The sequence below is a fragment of the Sebastes umbrosus genome, chromosome 12, assembly GCF_015220745.1.
Source record: "Sebastes umbrosus isolate fSebUmb1 chromosome 12, fSebUmb1.pri, whole genome shotgun sequence".
Classification (NCBI taxonomy): domain Eukaryota; kingdom Metazoa; phylum Chordata; class Actinopteri; order Perciformes; family Sebastidae; genus Sebastes; species Sebastes umbrosus.
Window position 1 is genome coordinate 14,677,219 of NC_051280.1, and position 16,585 is coordinate 14,693,803.

Genomic DNA, 16,585 nt, shown 5'->3' on the forward strand with positions numbered 1-16,585 from the left:
TTAATGAGGAAATTATATTACTTAACAAAGATAAAAAAATGATATTTTAACAAGAAACGCATGCTCTTACGCTGCACTTGTAGGGTAGCTTTGCAGCTTTTGCCTTCTGCGTCAACGTTAATCTCTCCAGCATCTTTTTGGGTGACGGAGACGACAGTGAGTGAGTGACTGCCACCACCACGCTCAATCTTATACTTGGGCCCAGCTGTGACGGGTACATTGTTGTGGGACCATTTAACGTTGGCGTCCGCCGGGTTGACGGCGCACTTGAAAATGGCATCTTTTCCCTCCATTGCAGCCACATTGTTCAGTTTGGTGGTCAGCCTCACCAGTCTGGGTGCTGAAAGGAGCGCGTGACATCAAATGAAGCAGACTGATATGAAAGACAAAGTTTCTACCCTGAAACTTTGAATGTTTGTGTTAAATTTAACGATTAATTACCTTTTGAGGAGACTTTAGCAGAGGTCTTGTCATTTCTACATTCACAGCTGTATTCTCCTTCATCTTCTTTAGTCATGCCAGTCACAGTGAGAACCCGCTTGGCACCATCTGTCCTGACACAGTGTCTGCCTCCAGGCTTAATCTCATGACCATCATGCTGCCAGACAACATCCCCCGAGGCTTGATTTAGTTCACACACTAGGCTAAGTGCACCTTCCAACTCCACTGTAGCAGGTTTCAACGGAACAACAAACTTCAAAGCTGAATCTGAAATGAAAACATGGATGTTAGACATCAAAACTAAATTTATTATCTATTCAATAATTATCAAATGGTTATGAACATTTTTATGACTTGCCTTTAACTTGAACTTTGAACTCCAGCTTGTCATCAGCAGTTTGACAGAAGTATGTTCCACTGTCTTTGGATTCGGAGGATTTTACTATCAGGGTACGAGAAAGGCCATCTTTTTTAATTTCATACTTGCTGCTCTCCTTGAGCTCCACACCATCTCTAAACCACTTAACACTGCCACTCTCTGTTGTCAGCTCGGTGGTCAAAACAACTTTTTCACTTGCTTGAACAACACATGTCTCCTTGACAAGTTTCTTCTGGAACTTGACAGCTGCATCTAAAGAGAAGTAAGAGCTACTTTTCAGTGATTTGTGCAGAGATTTATCAATCTTGTTGCAAAACATAATTATATTTGAAAGATATTTTACCTGTCGTCTGCAGCTTAAATACCAGCTTCTCTGTTCCAGCCTCACATGTGTATTCTCCAGCATCTTTTTTCTCCATTTTTTCTATCACCAGCTCACAACTCTTGCCCTTTAACTCCATGTGGACTGCTTTGCTGGAAGTCAGCACTTTGCCGTCCTTGTACCATTTCACTTCTGTTTTGGAATCAGAAACCTCACAGCTCAGAGTGGCTTTCTGGGAGAGAGCAGCTTTCACCTCCTTCTGGACTGACTCCTTGTTAGAGAAGCCAGCTGGGGCTTCTGCGGAGCAAAAGAAAAATTTGATGTAACCAAATGACAATATATCAGTCAACCTAAAATACATGGACACAGCCAAAACCTTTCAGTCACAATGAACACTTATCAATGATTGAATGCAAACAGGGGAACACAATAGGGAAAAAAATCAACACACCATGTTACAAAATAATATAATTAAATTCACATTTGCAAACTCTCTGAAACACTAGCGGGATCTTATTCCGCCTACCTGCCACCTGCATCTTAAATGCCAGCTTCTCAGTCCCAGCCTCACAGATGTACTCTCCAGCATCCTTCTTCTCCACGCTGTCGATCACCAGCTGGCGACTCTTGCCCTTCGACTCAGTGTGGATTGTCTTGCTAGAAGTCAGCAGCTTGCCATCCTTGTACCATTTCACCTCTGTCTTGGTATCAGCTAACTCACAGCTCAGAGTGGCTTTCTGGGAGAGAGTAGCTTTGACCTCCTTCTGGACTGACTCCTTGTTGAAGAAGGCTGACTTGGGTTGGATCTCTGCAAAAGTAATAATGGAGAATGTCATGACAATCCCCCCCTTCATTCTAATACCACTCATTAAAACATTGCAAAACTACTGTCAGTATGATACATACTAAAATATAACAGGGAAAATTGCTTATAAAGACAATACCAACACATCAACAGAGGTGAACTAGAGCGGACAATGTGCAGCCAAGACCAGTAATAAAACAACAAAAACAAAATCAGAAAGAACGCAAATATTTGTGATACCAACTAGAGGTCAACCGGTAGTGGTGTTTTAAAGGCCGATATAATAACGACAGTTTGGAGCAGGAAAAAGCCAATAGCCGATTAATCCGCAGATATCTTCTTTATCCTGCAGCAGCCTAGTCGGCTACTTATAGATGGTTTTTAATAAATCTTTTTTTCTTGTCACTTCAAATTTATTCATTGGTAAGATAATATCCTGAAGTGTAATTTGGTGGATTACATCATTAGAATATGTTCTATTTATTTACAATGCATTATATATTCAAGAGATGACTTTTGTAGGGTGAAATAAACTTAAATGTCATGTACATCCCCACGTGACTGGTGGAGGCTATGCAGCCTTCGGCCACTATTGAAGCCCGATAAAACGTCCTATAGGTGCCGATTAGACGGCCGAACCAATTTATTGGACGACCTCTAATACCAACATACTGCAACATTCACACCAATTAGTAGTTAAGCAAAACTAAAATTTCAAAGCCTCCACTGCAGCTGTTTTTGGTCTACTTCATCCAACATTTTGAGACAAGCAAACAGACGTTCACAAACTTAAAGAAAATATGCACAAATCACATATACTATTCTCTTTGCTTGCTCATACCTGACACATGTACTTTATATGCCAGTTTTTCAGTTCCGACTTCACAGATGTATTCTCCTGCATCTTTCTTCTCCACGCTGTCGATCACCAGTTGACGAATCTTGCCCTTTGATTCCATTTGAACTGCTCTGCTGGAACTCAGCTGTTTGCCATCTTTGTACCATTTTACCTCTGTCTTGTTATCAACTACCTCACAGCTCAGAGTGGCTTTCTGGGAGAGAGTAGCTTTCACTTCCCTCTGGACAGACTCTTTGTTGAGGAAAGCGGATTTAGCCTGGACTTCTGTAGCAGTACCTGTTAAGGAGTGTGGTGGCAGTACAATTACCCATACAAAAAAAAGGACTTGACTCTGTAAACCACAGCACACACACCGCTTTGTATTTACTTGGCAAACACAACCAAACCTTGCAGATGCCGTGCACAGAGCAATAAGCTCTATTAAAGCATGTCAAAAGACATAACATTGCACTTCGCAGTCATAAAGTGAAAGCAAATTTGGCATCTGCAAGTTGCTACAGAGAAGAGCATAAAGAATATATTAAAAAAAAGAATAATTTAGAAAGAAAATGACCAAATCTGTGACCAAGAACTGACAAACAACAGATCCACAAGACACCAGAGTTGCCTCAGCAAACAAACATTACAAGAAATCAAAGCATGAAGCTCAGTAGAGCATACAAGCCACAACACCAAAGATATTTGCATAATTTTAATTGCCATCTAATAACATGAGACTCCAAGTCAATATTAGAGTATATAAATGTTTGAGCAAAGCATGCCAAATATCTCATAACTTAAGAAGAAATCAGAGGAGACCACAGACACAAATAGAAAACACAAATATCTACCACTTTCAAACTAAATGTAATTTTTATCTTTTAATTTAAAAAAAAGCTAGCATAAGATGTAGCATAATGACGTAAGAGTAAAATACAGTTTTTTTGGAAGCTTTTACACATATTTGAAGATTTTGGTTTTCTAGTTTTTTTTCTTAATTTTCATGTTTATTACAATGCAATTAATATTGTATGAGACAGTCATTAAAACTAAGTTTTACCTAAAATGCATCTATGCCTCAAAATAAACAATGAAATAAACATTTGGTATTCATTAAACATATTCTCCTTACCTTCCACCTGCATTTTAAAGACCAGCTTCTCAGTCCCAGCCTCACACATGTACTCCCCAGCATCCTTCTTCTCCACACTGTCGATCACCAGCTGGCGACTCTTGCCCTTCGACTCCGCATGGATTGTCTTACTGGTGCCCAGCAGCTTGCCATCCTTGTACCATTTCACCTCAGACTTGGTATCAGATATCTCCCAGCTCAGAGTGGCTTTCTGGGAGACAGAGGCTTTCACCTCCTTCTGGACTGACTCCTTGTTGGAGGATGCAGACTGGACCTTTGTGTCTGTGGAGGAGACCATGAATGTGGATGACAAAAACGTTTTATACTTGTCCATTGATATGTTAACATCTGCAATACCTGTTAAGTACATCAATTAACAGACATACTATAAGCCAGTTCAGTCCTGGGCCCTACCTGCCACCTGGAGTTTGAAAACCAGCTTCTCAGTCCCAGCCTCACAGATGTACTCTCCAGCATCCTTCTTCTCCACGCTGTCGATCACCAGCTGGCGACTCTTGCCCTTCGACTCAGTGTGGATTGTCTTGCTGGAAGTCAGCAGCTTGCCATCCTTGTACCATTTCACCTCAGACTTGGTATCAGCTACCTCACAGCTCAGAGTGGCTTTCTGGGAGAGAGAGGCTTTCACCTCCTTCTGGACTGACTCCTTGTTGGAGAATGCAGACTGGACCTTTGTGTCTGTGGAGGAGACCATGAATGTGGATGACAAAAACGTTTTACTTGTCCATTGATATGTTAACATCTGCAATACCTGTTAAGTACATCAATTAACAGACATACTATAAGCCAGTTCAGTCCTGGGCCCTACCTGTCACCTGGAGTTTGAAGACCAGCTTCTCAGTCCCAGCCTCACAGATGTACTCTCCAGCATCCTTCTTCTCCACGCTGTCGATCACCAGCTGGCGACTCTTGCCCTTCGACTCAGTGTGGATCGTCTTGCTGGAAGTCAGCAGCTTGCCATCCTTGTACCATTTCACCTCTGTCTTGGTATCAGCTACCTCACAGCTCAGAGTGGCTTTCTGGGAGAGAGTAGCTTTCACCTCCTTCTGGACTGACTCCTTGTTGAAGAAAGCTGCTTGGACCTCTGAGGGTAACATCAACAAGAAATACAGTGTTGTTTTGAGCACTGTTTAAGATCACCAATGACTAAAACATATAAGAGACACCTAATTGATGCATTCTTCAGGGCATAATTAATTATTAACTGTGCAGGCAAACCTCATCAAGTCTAGTTTGGGACATTTGAATCACAAAATTGGTACTACATCATATTAAACGTGATGTACAAAGTAGGGCTGCCCCTTCTTAGTCGATTAGTAGACTAATCTGGCCTTTTTGGCCTTCTCAACTAAGATTTCTTTAGTCGATCTTTTAATGTTTTTTTCATGCTGAATGACTTATTTCTAAGAAACTTATGATCACATCTCTGGTAAACACAAGATATAAAACTGAAAATATCTGTTAAAATTCTATATATCAATGAATCAATCGACAGTCCTACCTGACACAGATATCTTGAAGACCAGCTTATCCCCTCCGGCTTCGCATGTATACTCTCCAGCATCGCTCTTCTCCACCTTTTCAATCACCAGTTGACGAGTATTGCCTTTTACTTCGGTGTATATCTTCTTACTGGATATAAACAACTTGCCGTCTTTATACCACTTCACCTCTGTCTTGCTATCCGAAACACTGCAACAAAGAGTGGCTTTCTGGGAGAGAGTAGCTTTCACCTCCGCCTGGACTGACTCCTTGTTGGAGAAGACAGCTACGGCTTGAGTTTCTAAGAAGAAAAAAAGTGTATCATATCATATTAATATCTGTGATGTGCAGCAAAGTGTTGAATAGTACTACAAAAGCATCATGAAGTCTTACCTTTTATCTTGACCTGGAATGTGACTTTGTCGGTTGCGGTCTCACAGGAGTAATGTCCTTCGTCACTTTTCTTGGCATTCTTGATGATGAGTTTCCTTTGAGTCCCTTTGGAGGCGAAGGTAGTTCTTTGGTCCTCGGTAATCTCCACTTGATCTTTTCTCCACACAACGACCGCACTGGCGGGAGAAACCTCGCAGCTCAGCTCAAGATCTCCTTTAAGGGACGATGCCATTCCCATGGTACCTCTGGGTTTGTTCAGAAACTTGGCAGGTTCATCTTAGAGAGAAAGAGATGGAAATTGAGTGATGACTTTTTAAATTTGTCAATTAATTTTATTTGATTTCATACAAATAAAATGTGTGTTACTGAATTAGTGTACATGTAAAATAGTTGTGCCAATAATTAAAATACCTTTTGGAAATGTATATCTTAATGTTTGTTATCAGAGTAGCTCATGTGTGGAAACAGCATGACTTGTGGAAGCAGAGTAACACTGGAGTTGACTACATGGTGACAGATATCTCTTTCCTCTATTTGATGGCTCATAAGCATATGCTCACAGCCATCAGAGCAGGTCACATTTCAGTATATCACATGAGGCTGCAAACACAGAGTCCAGTTCCCTTTAACGCAATTATCTTTGCACCGAGCAGAGCATATTGGTGATACTTCCTTCACATGCCAACGCACAATCCACGGCAGACAGACTGTTGACTTCGCTCTGCGATAATGTTAAAACTGTTCTTTTTTGACGAGCGTACCTTTAAGAGAGAGTTGCAGGGACATTCTGTCGTCACCTAAAACACACTCGTAGATGCCCACATCCTCCTCTGTAACATTGTGCACCATCAGGATCCTCTTGCGGTCAATGATCATATATTCATACTTCTTCCCTATTTTCACCTCCCGCCCACTCCTCATCCAAACCACCTGGAGAAACAAACACAAGTTAAGTTAACAAACATAAGTTTCTCCTTTAGAGACTATTCTGGGTAACAGTAACATGAAATAGAAAATGTTGCATAGTGTACTGACTGAATTTATCTCCATATAATTACCCCCAGACCTCTACCAACTTTAACCACAATACATCAATTCAATCCAAAGTGGGGGCTGTATTTTCTTTATCAAAGAATGGAAAAGAGAGTCAAAGCTGACTAAAATGGAATATCCTTCTGGCATTTTTAAAGGTAGTTGACAATGCTTTGTAAAAAAAGCTGATTTTAGAGTACACTCAAAATAGCACAGAAAAAAATCTACTCAACTACAGAAATTATAGCGTTTTCTTTTTTATCCCTATGTAAAGTCATATTAAAATAATCTGTGCAAGCTAACAGTAAAGCTGGAAATGATGTTTGTTCCCAACACAAACCTGTGCATCGTAATCCGACACCTCAGCAGTCAGCTGAGCAGTGGCTTGGGCGCTGCAGACCACCACCTCCGCCTGATTTGACTTGTTGGTGAACCTGACAGGGGGAGCTAAAAATACAGTTTTCATGTAAGAGGGCATTATTGATTTGCTTCTCACAAAGAATTACAATAAATACCAATGGCATCCAATAAAAAACAAAGCTAAGAAGATCCTGCAATGTATTTATATGACTTAAAGCATTTTCTCTATTGATAGTAACTGATTATGAGTGCATAGGCGTACCCTTCACAGATAGGATGCAACTGCTTTGCGAGCCTCCGCCCACAAACTTGAGCTCAGCTCCGTTCATTTCCATTGTCACGTCACGGATGAGCAGAGTGTGCGTGTTCTTGGACCTGGTGATGAGGTAGTCGGCTCCACTGCGCAGGAGGCGCCCATTTATAGACCAGAAGCTGGAACAAACAGCAGACAGCTCGACGGAGATAGAGAACTCCTCACCAGAGAATGCAGCGCTGTTCGTCAGGCCTTTCCTGATTTCAGCACTGGGTTCTGGAGACAACGGGTGAATCAGACATGAGAGAAGAACACTTGAATGCATACGACAACAGCACAAATGTCACAGAGACGCCCGTCTTACCTAGGAAGAAGCTTCCAGGCACCTCCAGGTAGGGACTCTGGCCAAAGTCATTCATAGCAGAGATACGGAACTGGTAGGTGGCTTCTTCTGTGAAGCTGCAGACAGTGATCTCTGTTGAAACAATGGTTTCTCCAGCGTTGCACCTCTGCCACGTCTGAGTGCCAATCTTCCTCCTCTCCACAGTGTAGCCCTTGATGGGCACCGGGCGGTCGCTGTCAGGAGGAGACCACTGAATGGTGACGGATGAGTCGGTCTTGTTATGCACCACGGCATCGACTGGGGGATCGGGAGGATGCTTCCTTGCAGCTAGAACAGGGAGAGTGATGATCATGCTGTTTGTATAATCAGAGTATTGAGTGATCAAAAGAAAAGACATTTTTAAAAAAGATTATAAATAATACAGTTTCTTCCTATTTTTTCATAGACGGCAATCATTCTTATCAGTTATGATAAGATTTTATTTATCAGCTTAATTTCTGTGATGCTGTATGAAGTCGCAGGGACAACAGAGTACACTAGGCATCATAGATATGAGTAATCAGATCAGGTTTTAAAGGTCCACTTTAACTCAATTTAATATAGACAAATCCAAGGCACTCCAAAGCCATATAGTATAAGTTAAAAAGCCTGTGTTGGAACACTGCTAGAGACAAATTCACACTTATTAGGAAGTGAACACGAAGATGATTACATCTAAAATGCCAACTGTAATTGTCTATGTTATGTTGCTATATATGCAAACATTGTAAAACAACCAACCTTTGTAGTAGTGTTTGCAATCGCAGGGTTATTTCATAGTTCAATCATTTCTATGAGGTGTTTACATTATTTTGTCTTACCAAAAAGTAACATAATAAAACAGTAAAAAGAACAATAAAAGTTTGCAAGACAATTAAGATAATTACTAAAAAGTACTGTATGAAGTCTGTTTAGTTTAGTTCAATCTTTCGTTATTTAAACATTTTAAACCAACATGAATATGATGCGAGCAGGTCAGAACTGCAATAAATCTGAATTAGACTCGGGTGTCATCCTCACCAGTGACAGAGAATCGAGTGGAAGTCTTGCAGTCTCCAGCCACGAAGGCCACTTCTCCTGAGTCATCTGCCTGGCAATCTCTAATTGTGAGTGTGTACTGTCTGAGCAAGCAGGCGATGGAAATACGGGAATCTTCCTTCAGCTTCTCGCCATTGCGGGTCCAGTAAGCATCCGGGAATGGATGCTCCAGCTCCACACAGAAGATGACAGTGTCACTGATGGGGACTACTGTCCTCCGGGGAAGCTTCTTAGTGATGTTGCCTGAGATATGAGAGGAAGTTGACGTTACATAAAGAAATACATTAGCCCAACTATCCCAACTTTTAGCAGTATTTTAAGAAGGTCATATTAATTACCCTTGATAATAGCATTGTAATGCCTGCGCATAACATTTAACAAGAGATAAAGACAGAAAAAAAGTCTCAACCTTACCCAGGACAGTGAGCTCAGCCACAGTGCGACTGCCCTCTTTCATCTCGCAGATATAAACACCATCATCGTTGGTGGTGACATTGTGTATGATGAGACGACGGTGGGTGCCTTCCTGCTCCATGTAATATTTGCTGCTTTGCTCCAGCCGCGTTTCCTCCATGAACCAGTTGGCCTGGGTGTTATTAACAGGCACCTCGCACATCAGAGTGGCTGACAGTTTCTCTTGCACCTCCACATCCTGAAGCTTCCTCCTGAACGGCACCTTGGGCTCTGACACAATGAAAGAGAACAGAATCGTCAGGTTACGCAGCTTTTGATGGTTTTGCATATGTCGGTCTGTAAACTACAAAATGCAGTACTTTAAAAGCAACCAGTTTACAAACTTTCAACATTAATTTCCCCGTAATCTGTAGTTCAGGCTAGTGTAATATTAAAATGAAGTCGGAGAAATTAGAAACTTGTTTGATGGGTATTTCATCACATTGGACATTTAATGCGTGTCCGTTTTTGAGCACCCAAGATTTGAGACGTGGCTATTCAGCAACGTTTTCAATAGTCAAAACAGAGGAAGATGTGGGCCAACGTTTCTGACAATTTAGCAAGTGAAATAAAAGCTTTTTGGTACTATGAAACCTTCGTTGTGGAAGCCAAGGTTTGACAGTTAAACAATAGTTGTCTAAAAGGTAGGAAATCAATCAAAAACGTAACTGAAAGGTTATGTGTGCTTAATACCGGTAAAAAAATAATTTAAAAAAATGTACAGAAAATTGTTTAAATTTATATGACTTTGTTTAATGTGAGCTGAAGGTTTCAATGTGCTTACTACACCCGGTTCAAGTGTTCAAGGTTCTTTATTTGTCATTTGTCAATTCCAGCAAAACAGTCATTGACAATGAAAATCTTTGGTCTCAGGTTCCTTCAACAATGCTCATAAAATATGTTTATATAAAAGAGGAAATCACTCAAGTAAAAGTAAAAGCAAAATGATAATCTAAGGCATAAAATTGTGCAGTTCAAATACAGGGCTTGAATATAAACATAAGTAAATATAAAATAGTAACGTAAATTTGTAATTTTGTTGAGAACAGTATTTCAGATGGGAAAACTGAATGTAAATAGGATGTAGTATGTATATGCATGATGAGAAGTAATATATGTACACAGAGGTGCAAACAGGAATGTAGTATGTAATAATGAGAGGTACTAAAAATGTATATACAGAGGTGTAGACAGGAATGTCACAAGAGACGCTGTACCAGACAGCCGATCTGGCTGACGTAGGATGCGCCAAATATGGTCACACGCTGACCGACGGAGGCCTATGTAAAGTATATAAAGGTAAATAAAAGTAAAGTGAAAGTGACAACGGTAAATGGCTATTTCAGCTGAGGTTGCGGCGTATATCTTGTACGTTTCCCCGCCCTACTTCTCTCTTTTCTTACTGCGCTCTGCACCACAATGACGGTTACTTTCAAACTGTATCCATATCCATACGTTTGGATCCAAGCCAACAGTTTAAACTTAGGAATCAAGTGTTGAAACACGTGGAACTCCACTTTGAGTTATGGGTGAAGTGCACTGGGTTCAGTAAATCACTCAAAGTGCCTACATAAAATAAATGCAATATTTATATTAAAATATTTACAATATTTCCTGTAATGTACCTTCCAAGGGACAAATAAGCTGTTCTTGTTAATACGTAGAGAATATCAGGTTTCACAAAAAACACTGGAGGGATTCAAAGTTGGTGAGATATATTTTGTCTCCTACAGTGAACCATATCTTACCATATCTTATAATACACATCACAGTATATATTAAACATTAATAACTCTTAACAGTTATTTATTTTGGTCCTTAGTATTCCAAAAAAGTCAGAATGTGACTGACTTCCCTTTCTGCCAGGATGCCTCATTTCATTTCTATGTGATGTATAATAATAAAGTTGTTAAATTAAAGGTTGCACAATGTTTCCGTCTGATTTGTTGAAAAGAAATTGCCAACTTTTTCTCCTATGTCCATTGTTATTGTATATCAGAAGTGACAGTTCAGTGCAATTGTTTACTGTAGGCCTATTTATTGTTTTTCTTTTCTATTTTTCTTCTTATTCCATGCTGAATTCTTTGTAACAAGACTCGGTCAAAACCAAGTATATGGCTGGACCGTGTAAGGTCAGTCTGTGAATTTGTGGATACATTGTCATACAAATAGTCAGTGGTCATGTCTATAATGTTAAAACCAGCGGTATATGTCTACCAGGTCCGGCGAGGGCACTAGGGGAAGCACTCAACATGCCGTTCAAGTGGTGACATACCCTCTCTTGGAATGCACCTGATTGGTCGATGGTTTTCTGCTTGCCATTTCAAACAGGAAACAACATGGCGGCCTGCTCATAAACTTTCTGTTATTCTGTCTAAACATCCACCGAAATCTACATCTGAAAACATTTTAAGCAAGAAATAGGCTATGCCACTTCTGAATCTTGTTTTATTTTAGAACTAGATCCCCTAGTTTGACAGCTTGTTCAAAGTTTTGTGAGCCAGACGCTTGCTCTGGATGGGCTCATTTGCATTAAGGGCTATTCCACGCTTTTTCATTTTGAAAGAGCAACGGCCAATGACGAAACCCCAACACTCGGCCGACCAATCGGTGACTTTTGAAGGGCTGGCCCTCTGCGATCCAGCCAAAAATGATAAATAACCACGCAACCATTAAGAGTTAAAAATGTTTTCCATTGTAAAGTGTCGCTTTAAATCCAGCAAACTAATAACCTGCAAAGCAAACATCAGAAGTATCCATTTTCCTGCACCAGTAATAAACAGGTACATCAGTGGCACAGCCCTCATTAGCAGACATACCAACATAATTCTACAACCCTACAGTTTCCTCCCTCGGGGCCAATGTCTTCCCAAGGGACGTCTCACTAACAGCGGTGCCAAAGTGCCCCAGTGAGTGAGAGGCCATCTTAGCATCTGTGAACTACTCATCACCAGCAGAAAATAGATGCAACACAACACCCTAGTTCAGAGGATGAGCCAGAACTCAACCTTGTTGTGAAAAGCCACACACATTTGGAGAGGTTTAAATGAGGCTTTGGTATATTGATTTTGGACAACACTTACAGTAGTGCAGAATGACTTTATCCTACTAACATATAGCTTATTCCTCTGTGCCATAAACCTCCATTTGTATTGCTATTAAAAACACATAAATGAGCCACACTGCTGCACTGCTGTGAAATGTTTCTTCACTGTGATGAACATAGGCACCGTAGTTTATTTTGAGTGAATCTAACATACACCATTAGGGTATCATAAATACTCAGTAGAGAAAATGGGTATTAATTTTCAGCCCAATATAGTCCAATTGCCCCTCGGGGACAAATAAAGGTCTTGAATTTGAACTTGTTTGAGTTATGTTTGCTAACAAATACAGTGCCCAGCTGTTTTAGGAAATTAATAGCCTGTACAGTATATATTAGAGAGTCATTTTATAAAGATGCATGTCTTCAGTAGGAAGCTTTTGGCTTATGGTCTATGGGGCTGGGAAAGAGACAGACTATTATATTGTTGGTTTTCATGGGATTTGTTAATATTAATAAAATCATGTTTGTGTTGTCATGATACTGGAATATCTAACTTTGATACAATACCTTGAAAAATATTGTTATTAAATACCATTTTCGATACTACAGGGAAAAATTGACACAACATTGAGGGTATAAAGTTTTTGGTTTTTATCAAAAGATAAATAGCGATGTGTGTGTGTGTATGTGTGTGTGTGTGTGTGTGCGTGTGTGTGCGTGTGTGTGCGTGTGTGTGTGTGTGTGTGTGTGTGTGTGTAAACTCGCTGTCGGAGAGAGAAGAGAAAGCAGAAAGCGCAGCTTGTGCCCGTGTATCGATACTGCAGAAAATGAGTATTGAAACAGTTTCAAATATTCAGTATTGATATTTCAATATTTTTGACAACACTAAATCATGTAAATCATTTAACCCTTGCTTGGAATATGCTGTAAATGATGAACATACACTGTAGTGGTCTAGAGTGACAGCCTCTATGATGTTATATGTGCTGACAGATGTGTAAAACAATTATCACTGTCCTGTATGTAGCATTTTTCTTAAGACATGACCGTCTTACCTCTGACTGTTACCAACACAGCACTGTAGGTCTGTCCAGCCATATTGGTTGCATTGCAGGTGTAGAGACCATTATCAGTCTGCTTGCAGTACAGGATCTTGAGGATGAAGTTCTCAGCCTGGTCCTCATAAATGACTTGCCTGCGGCCCTCGCTGATGTTTGTTCCATCTTTCCTCCAGATAATGTGGGGTTTAGGGTGACCTGTCACGAAGCAGCTGAGTTTGGCATGCTTGCCTTCAGTCACCGTGCAGGTACGGGTGAACACACCTTTGGGCAGCCTTGCCAGCGCAGACGCCCTCAGCTCATGCTCCAGACTCAGAGAGCTAAAACTATCTGTGATGTTGGCCTTGGAGGAGGACGAAACGGAGGATCTGCTTTCTTCGGTGCGATAGATGGAGATGTCCTGGTTCATTTCCTCCTTGCGCTTTTGGAGGTGAGAAAGGAGGGAGGTGTTCTTGTCTGCAGCCAGGTGGCGGGAATCCTGGGCGTCTACGACAAGAGCTGCTACAGCCTGTGCACGGCCAACGGTGTTCTGGGCCCTGCAGGTGTAGGTGCCACTATCCAGGTTACGCACGCTTTGGATCTTTAAGGTGCTGCTGTCACTGTCGGAAACAATCTTGATACGGTTAGTCTCCCCCAAGTAGCGCCCATCTTTCTCCCAATCAAAGTTGGCGTCAGGATAAGCTGCAACCCGGCAGTGGAAAGCAACATCGCCTCCCAAACCTACACGCGCAGAGGTAGGCTTATCCATGAAAACAGGGGCCCTCTGAACCATCTCTGCTGGCAGGGCCACTTTGAGGCCCACAGCAGCATACGCTTCCCCAACGCTGTTTTTGGCTCGGCACATGAACTGGCCACTGTCCTCCAGTGTTAAGTCATAGATGGTCAGGCGGTACACATCTCCATCCTCCACGGTCTTGAAGCGTCCCCCGGATGTCAGCTTCAGCTTCTCCTTTTCCCAGGTGATCAGTGGGGTCGGGCAGCCCACAATAGTGCAGCTCAGTGTGGCATCCTTGCCCGCACACACTGAGAACGCTTTCGGGCGGGTGAGAAACCTCGGGACTCCTCCGAACAAGTTTTGATCCATTGTTTGTTCCTTTAAATCAAAGAAAAGCTGAATATTACAATACAGTCCCAGGCAGGGGCTTACAAGAAGTAGCATGCAACATCGAACAGGATGTGTCTAGAGCTGCAACGATTAATCGATTAGTTGTCAACTATTACATTAATCGCCAACATTTTTGGAAAATCTTTTAATCGGTTTTAGCAATTTTTTAAGAAAAAAAAAGTCAAAATTCTCTGATTCCTGCTTCTCAAATGTGAATATTTTGCTGTTTCTTTACTCCTCTATGACAGTTAACTGAACATCTTTGAGTTGTGGACAAAACAAGACATTTGAGTACGTCATCTCGGGCTTTGGGAAACACTGATTGACATTTTTCGCCATTTTCTGCCATTTTATAGACCAAACAACTAATCGATTAATCGTGAAAATAATCAACAGATTAGTCGACAATGAAAATAATCATTAATTGCAGGCCTGGATGTGTCACATTAATTTAAGTCCCTGTAATGATTTTCACAGCTTGTAAAACAGCAGGTAGTAGTAGTATTAGTAGTTTGATATTAGCTACCAAACTGCACCAACTGCACCAAAATCATATAAATATAATGATAATGGTTTAGGAAAAACAAATACAATTTCTGCTGAACTGTAACAAATTGGTGCTACATATTTTGTAAGCTCATAAAAGGTTGTGTCAGATATTTTATATTACTCTCTGGCCACACATTAAATTACAAAGCCAACCCTGTCAAATGCACCCAAACCATTGGGATATGTGACAGTTTGTTGAGTGTTGCTCTATAAATATGTTATGCAATGAAAATAGACATAAATCCCCAGTCCAGATAGGCATATTTATGGCAGGCAGTTACAGTAAGTGTCAGTGAACATACCCCCTTTGGCCTGGCCCTGCTACACATTCATCAATACAACGACATAACTTCATGTCATGCAGCCTATATTCAATAGAAATGTATAATTTGACAACACAACAACAAAAGCCCTGTAACAAGGTCAAATAGAGCAGATCTGTGCCTTTCAAAGAGTGACATTTGTGCCAGCTTTGTCACCTCTGTCGCTTGAAACTGGCCTGTCCCAAAAATAACCTCAGCTGTCAGACTCTGTCTCTTGTCCATTGCCATTTGTAGGCAGCGAAAGGGATATCAGCTGTTTGATAAAGCTCACCACTTAAGAAACATACTTCCATTTCTCACAGTGTCTACAACACTAAACTAAAATAAGATATTTATAATATAAATAATATATTTAGTGGCTTGTAAAACTGAGAAAAACTGGAGCACACACGGTTGTAAATTACAGTTACATTACTTAATCACCTTGAGTCCACTCAGGTAAACGGATCATGTGGAGGCTAAAAACGTCAGCTGGCCGTCAAGGTTTCCGGATGATAGCCTACACACCAAAATGTCTTCTTTTTGTGCTCAGATATCCGTGAAATGGTTGTAAATCCCGTATGGTGGAATACCCCCCCAGTCTCCTCCTGCGGTGGGCGGTTGACTAGACTTATTTTTTCTTTCTTCTCTGGTACCTCATGATGCCAAATAGCTGACGTGCCTATTTTGGTGCAGCCTTCTTTTCCAAAATAGACTTGTCATTTAGTGCTGTAGGAGATAGGAGCTGGTCTGTGGAGAGCAGACTGATCCTGGCCTCTGCTGGGCTGCACACTGCTGCAGGCTGCACACTACTAGGTCTTTAAAACAAACTCATAACACTGAATATTTACTACCAAAATGGGTCACACCTTCAGAGTGGAGGCTCTCAGCAGGGGGGGGGGAGTAACTAAGTACATTTACTTAAGTAGGCAACTTAAACCTGCATTAGGCGGTATATTTTTGGCATCATTGGGCAAAAATTCCATAACAACCTTTCAGCATATTGTAATTCAAGTGTCAAAGGTCATTTCAGAGAGAGAGCGTTCCTATTGAGCGTTCCTAAACTTTCTCATTTTACAGCTAAACAGTACACTACAAGATGTTTTTTGCAAACATTTGAGGTGAGAAATAGGCATTACAGTAACAGAATATTCAATTAACATTTATTTGTATAGCCCTTTACAATAACCAAAAGGT

General features: G+C 41.0%; 1 protein-coding gene across 43 annotated transcripts in view; it reads right to left on the bottom strand.

The window, feature by feature from the left end:
* The window catches only part of obscnb (obscurin, cytoskeletal calmodulin and titin-interacting RhoGEF b), a 71,743-nt gene extending 55,599 nt beyond the window's left edge, over window positions 1-16,144 (bottom strand). For 24 of the 43 annotated variants that reach the window (XM_037787009.1, XM_037787019.1, XM_037787014.1 and 21 more), the window contains exons 1-19: window positions 15,833-16,144; window positions 13,430-14,525; window positions 9,290-9,559; window positions 8,858-9,118; window positions 7,820-8,125; window positions 7,465-7,731; window positions 7,183-7,289; window positions 6,572-6,740; window positions 5,811-6,086; window positions 5,437-5,718; window positions 4,744-5,019; window positions 4,332-4,613; window positions 3,918-4,199; window positions 2,789-3,082; window positions 1,669-1,950; window positions 1,164-1,439; window positions 800-1,072; window positions 442-708; window positions 71-340 (exon numbers count right to left, since the gene is read on the bottom strand). In XM_037787009.1, coding sequence (XP_037642937.1) covers window positions 71-340; window positions 442-708; window positions 800-1,072; window positions 1,164-1,439; window positions 1,669-1,950; window positions 2,789-3,082; window positions 3,918-4,199; window positions 4,332-4,613; window positions 4,744-5,019; window positions 5,437-5,718; window positions 5,811-6,086; window positions 6,572-6,740; window positions 7,183-7,289; window positions 7,465-7,731; window positions 7,820-8,125; window positions 8,858-9,118; window positions 9,290-9,559; window positions 13,430-14,516 — 5,527 coding nt within the window. In that variant the 5' untranslated portion in view covers window positions 14,517-14,525; window positions 15,833-16,144. The remainder of the gene's footprint in view (window positions 1-70; window positions 341-441; window positions 709-799; window positions 1,073-1,163; window positions 1,440-1,668; window positions 1,951-2,788; window positions 3,083-3,917; window positions 4,200-4,331; window positions 4,614-4,743; window positions 5,020-5,436; window positions 5,719-5,810; window positions 6,087-6,571; window positions 6,741-7,182; window positions 7,290-7,464; window positions 7,732-7,819; window positions 8,126-8,857; window positions 9,119-9,289; window positions 9,560-13,429; window positions 14,526-15,832) is intronic. The other 19 variants (XM_037787041.1, XM_037787040.1, XM_037787032.1 and 16 more) reach the window with 3 other exon arrangements.
* Window positions 16,145-16,585: the final 441 nt, after the last annotated feature.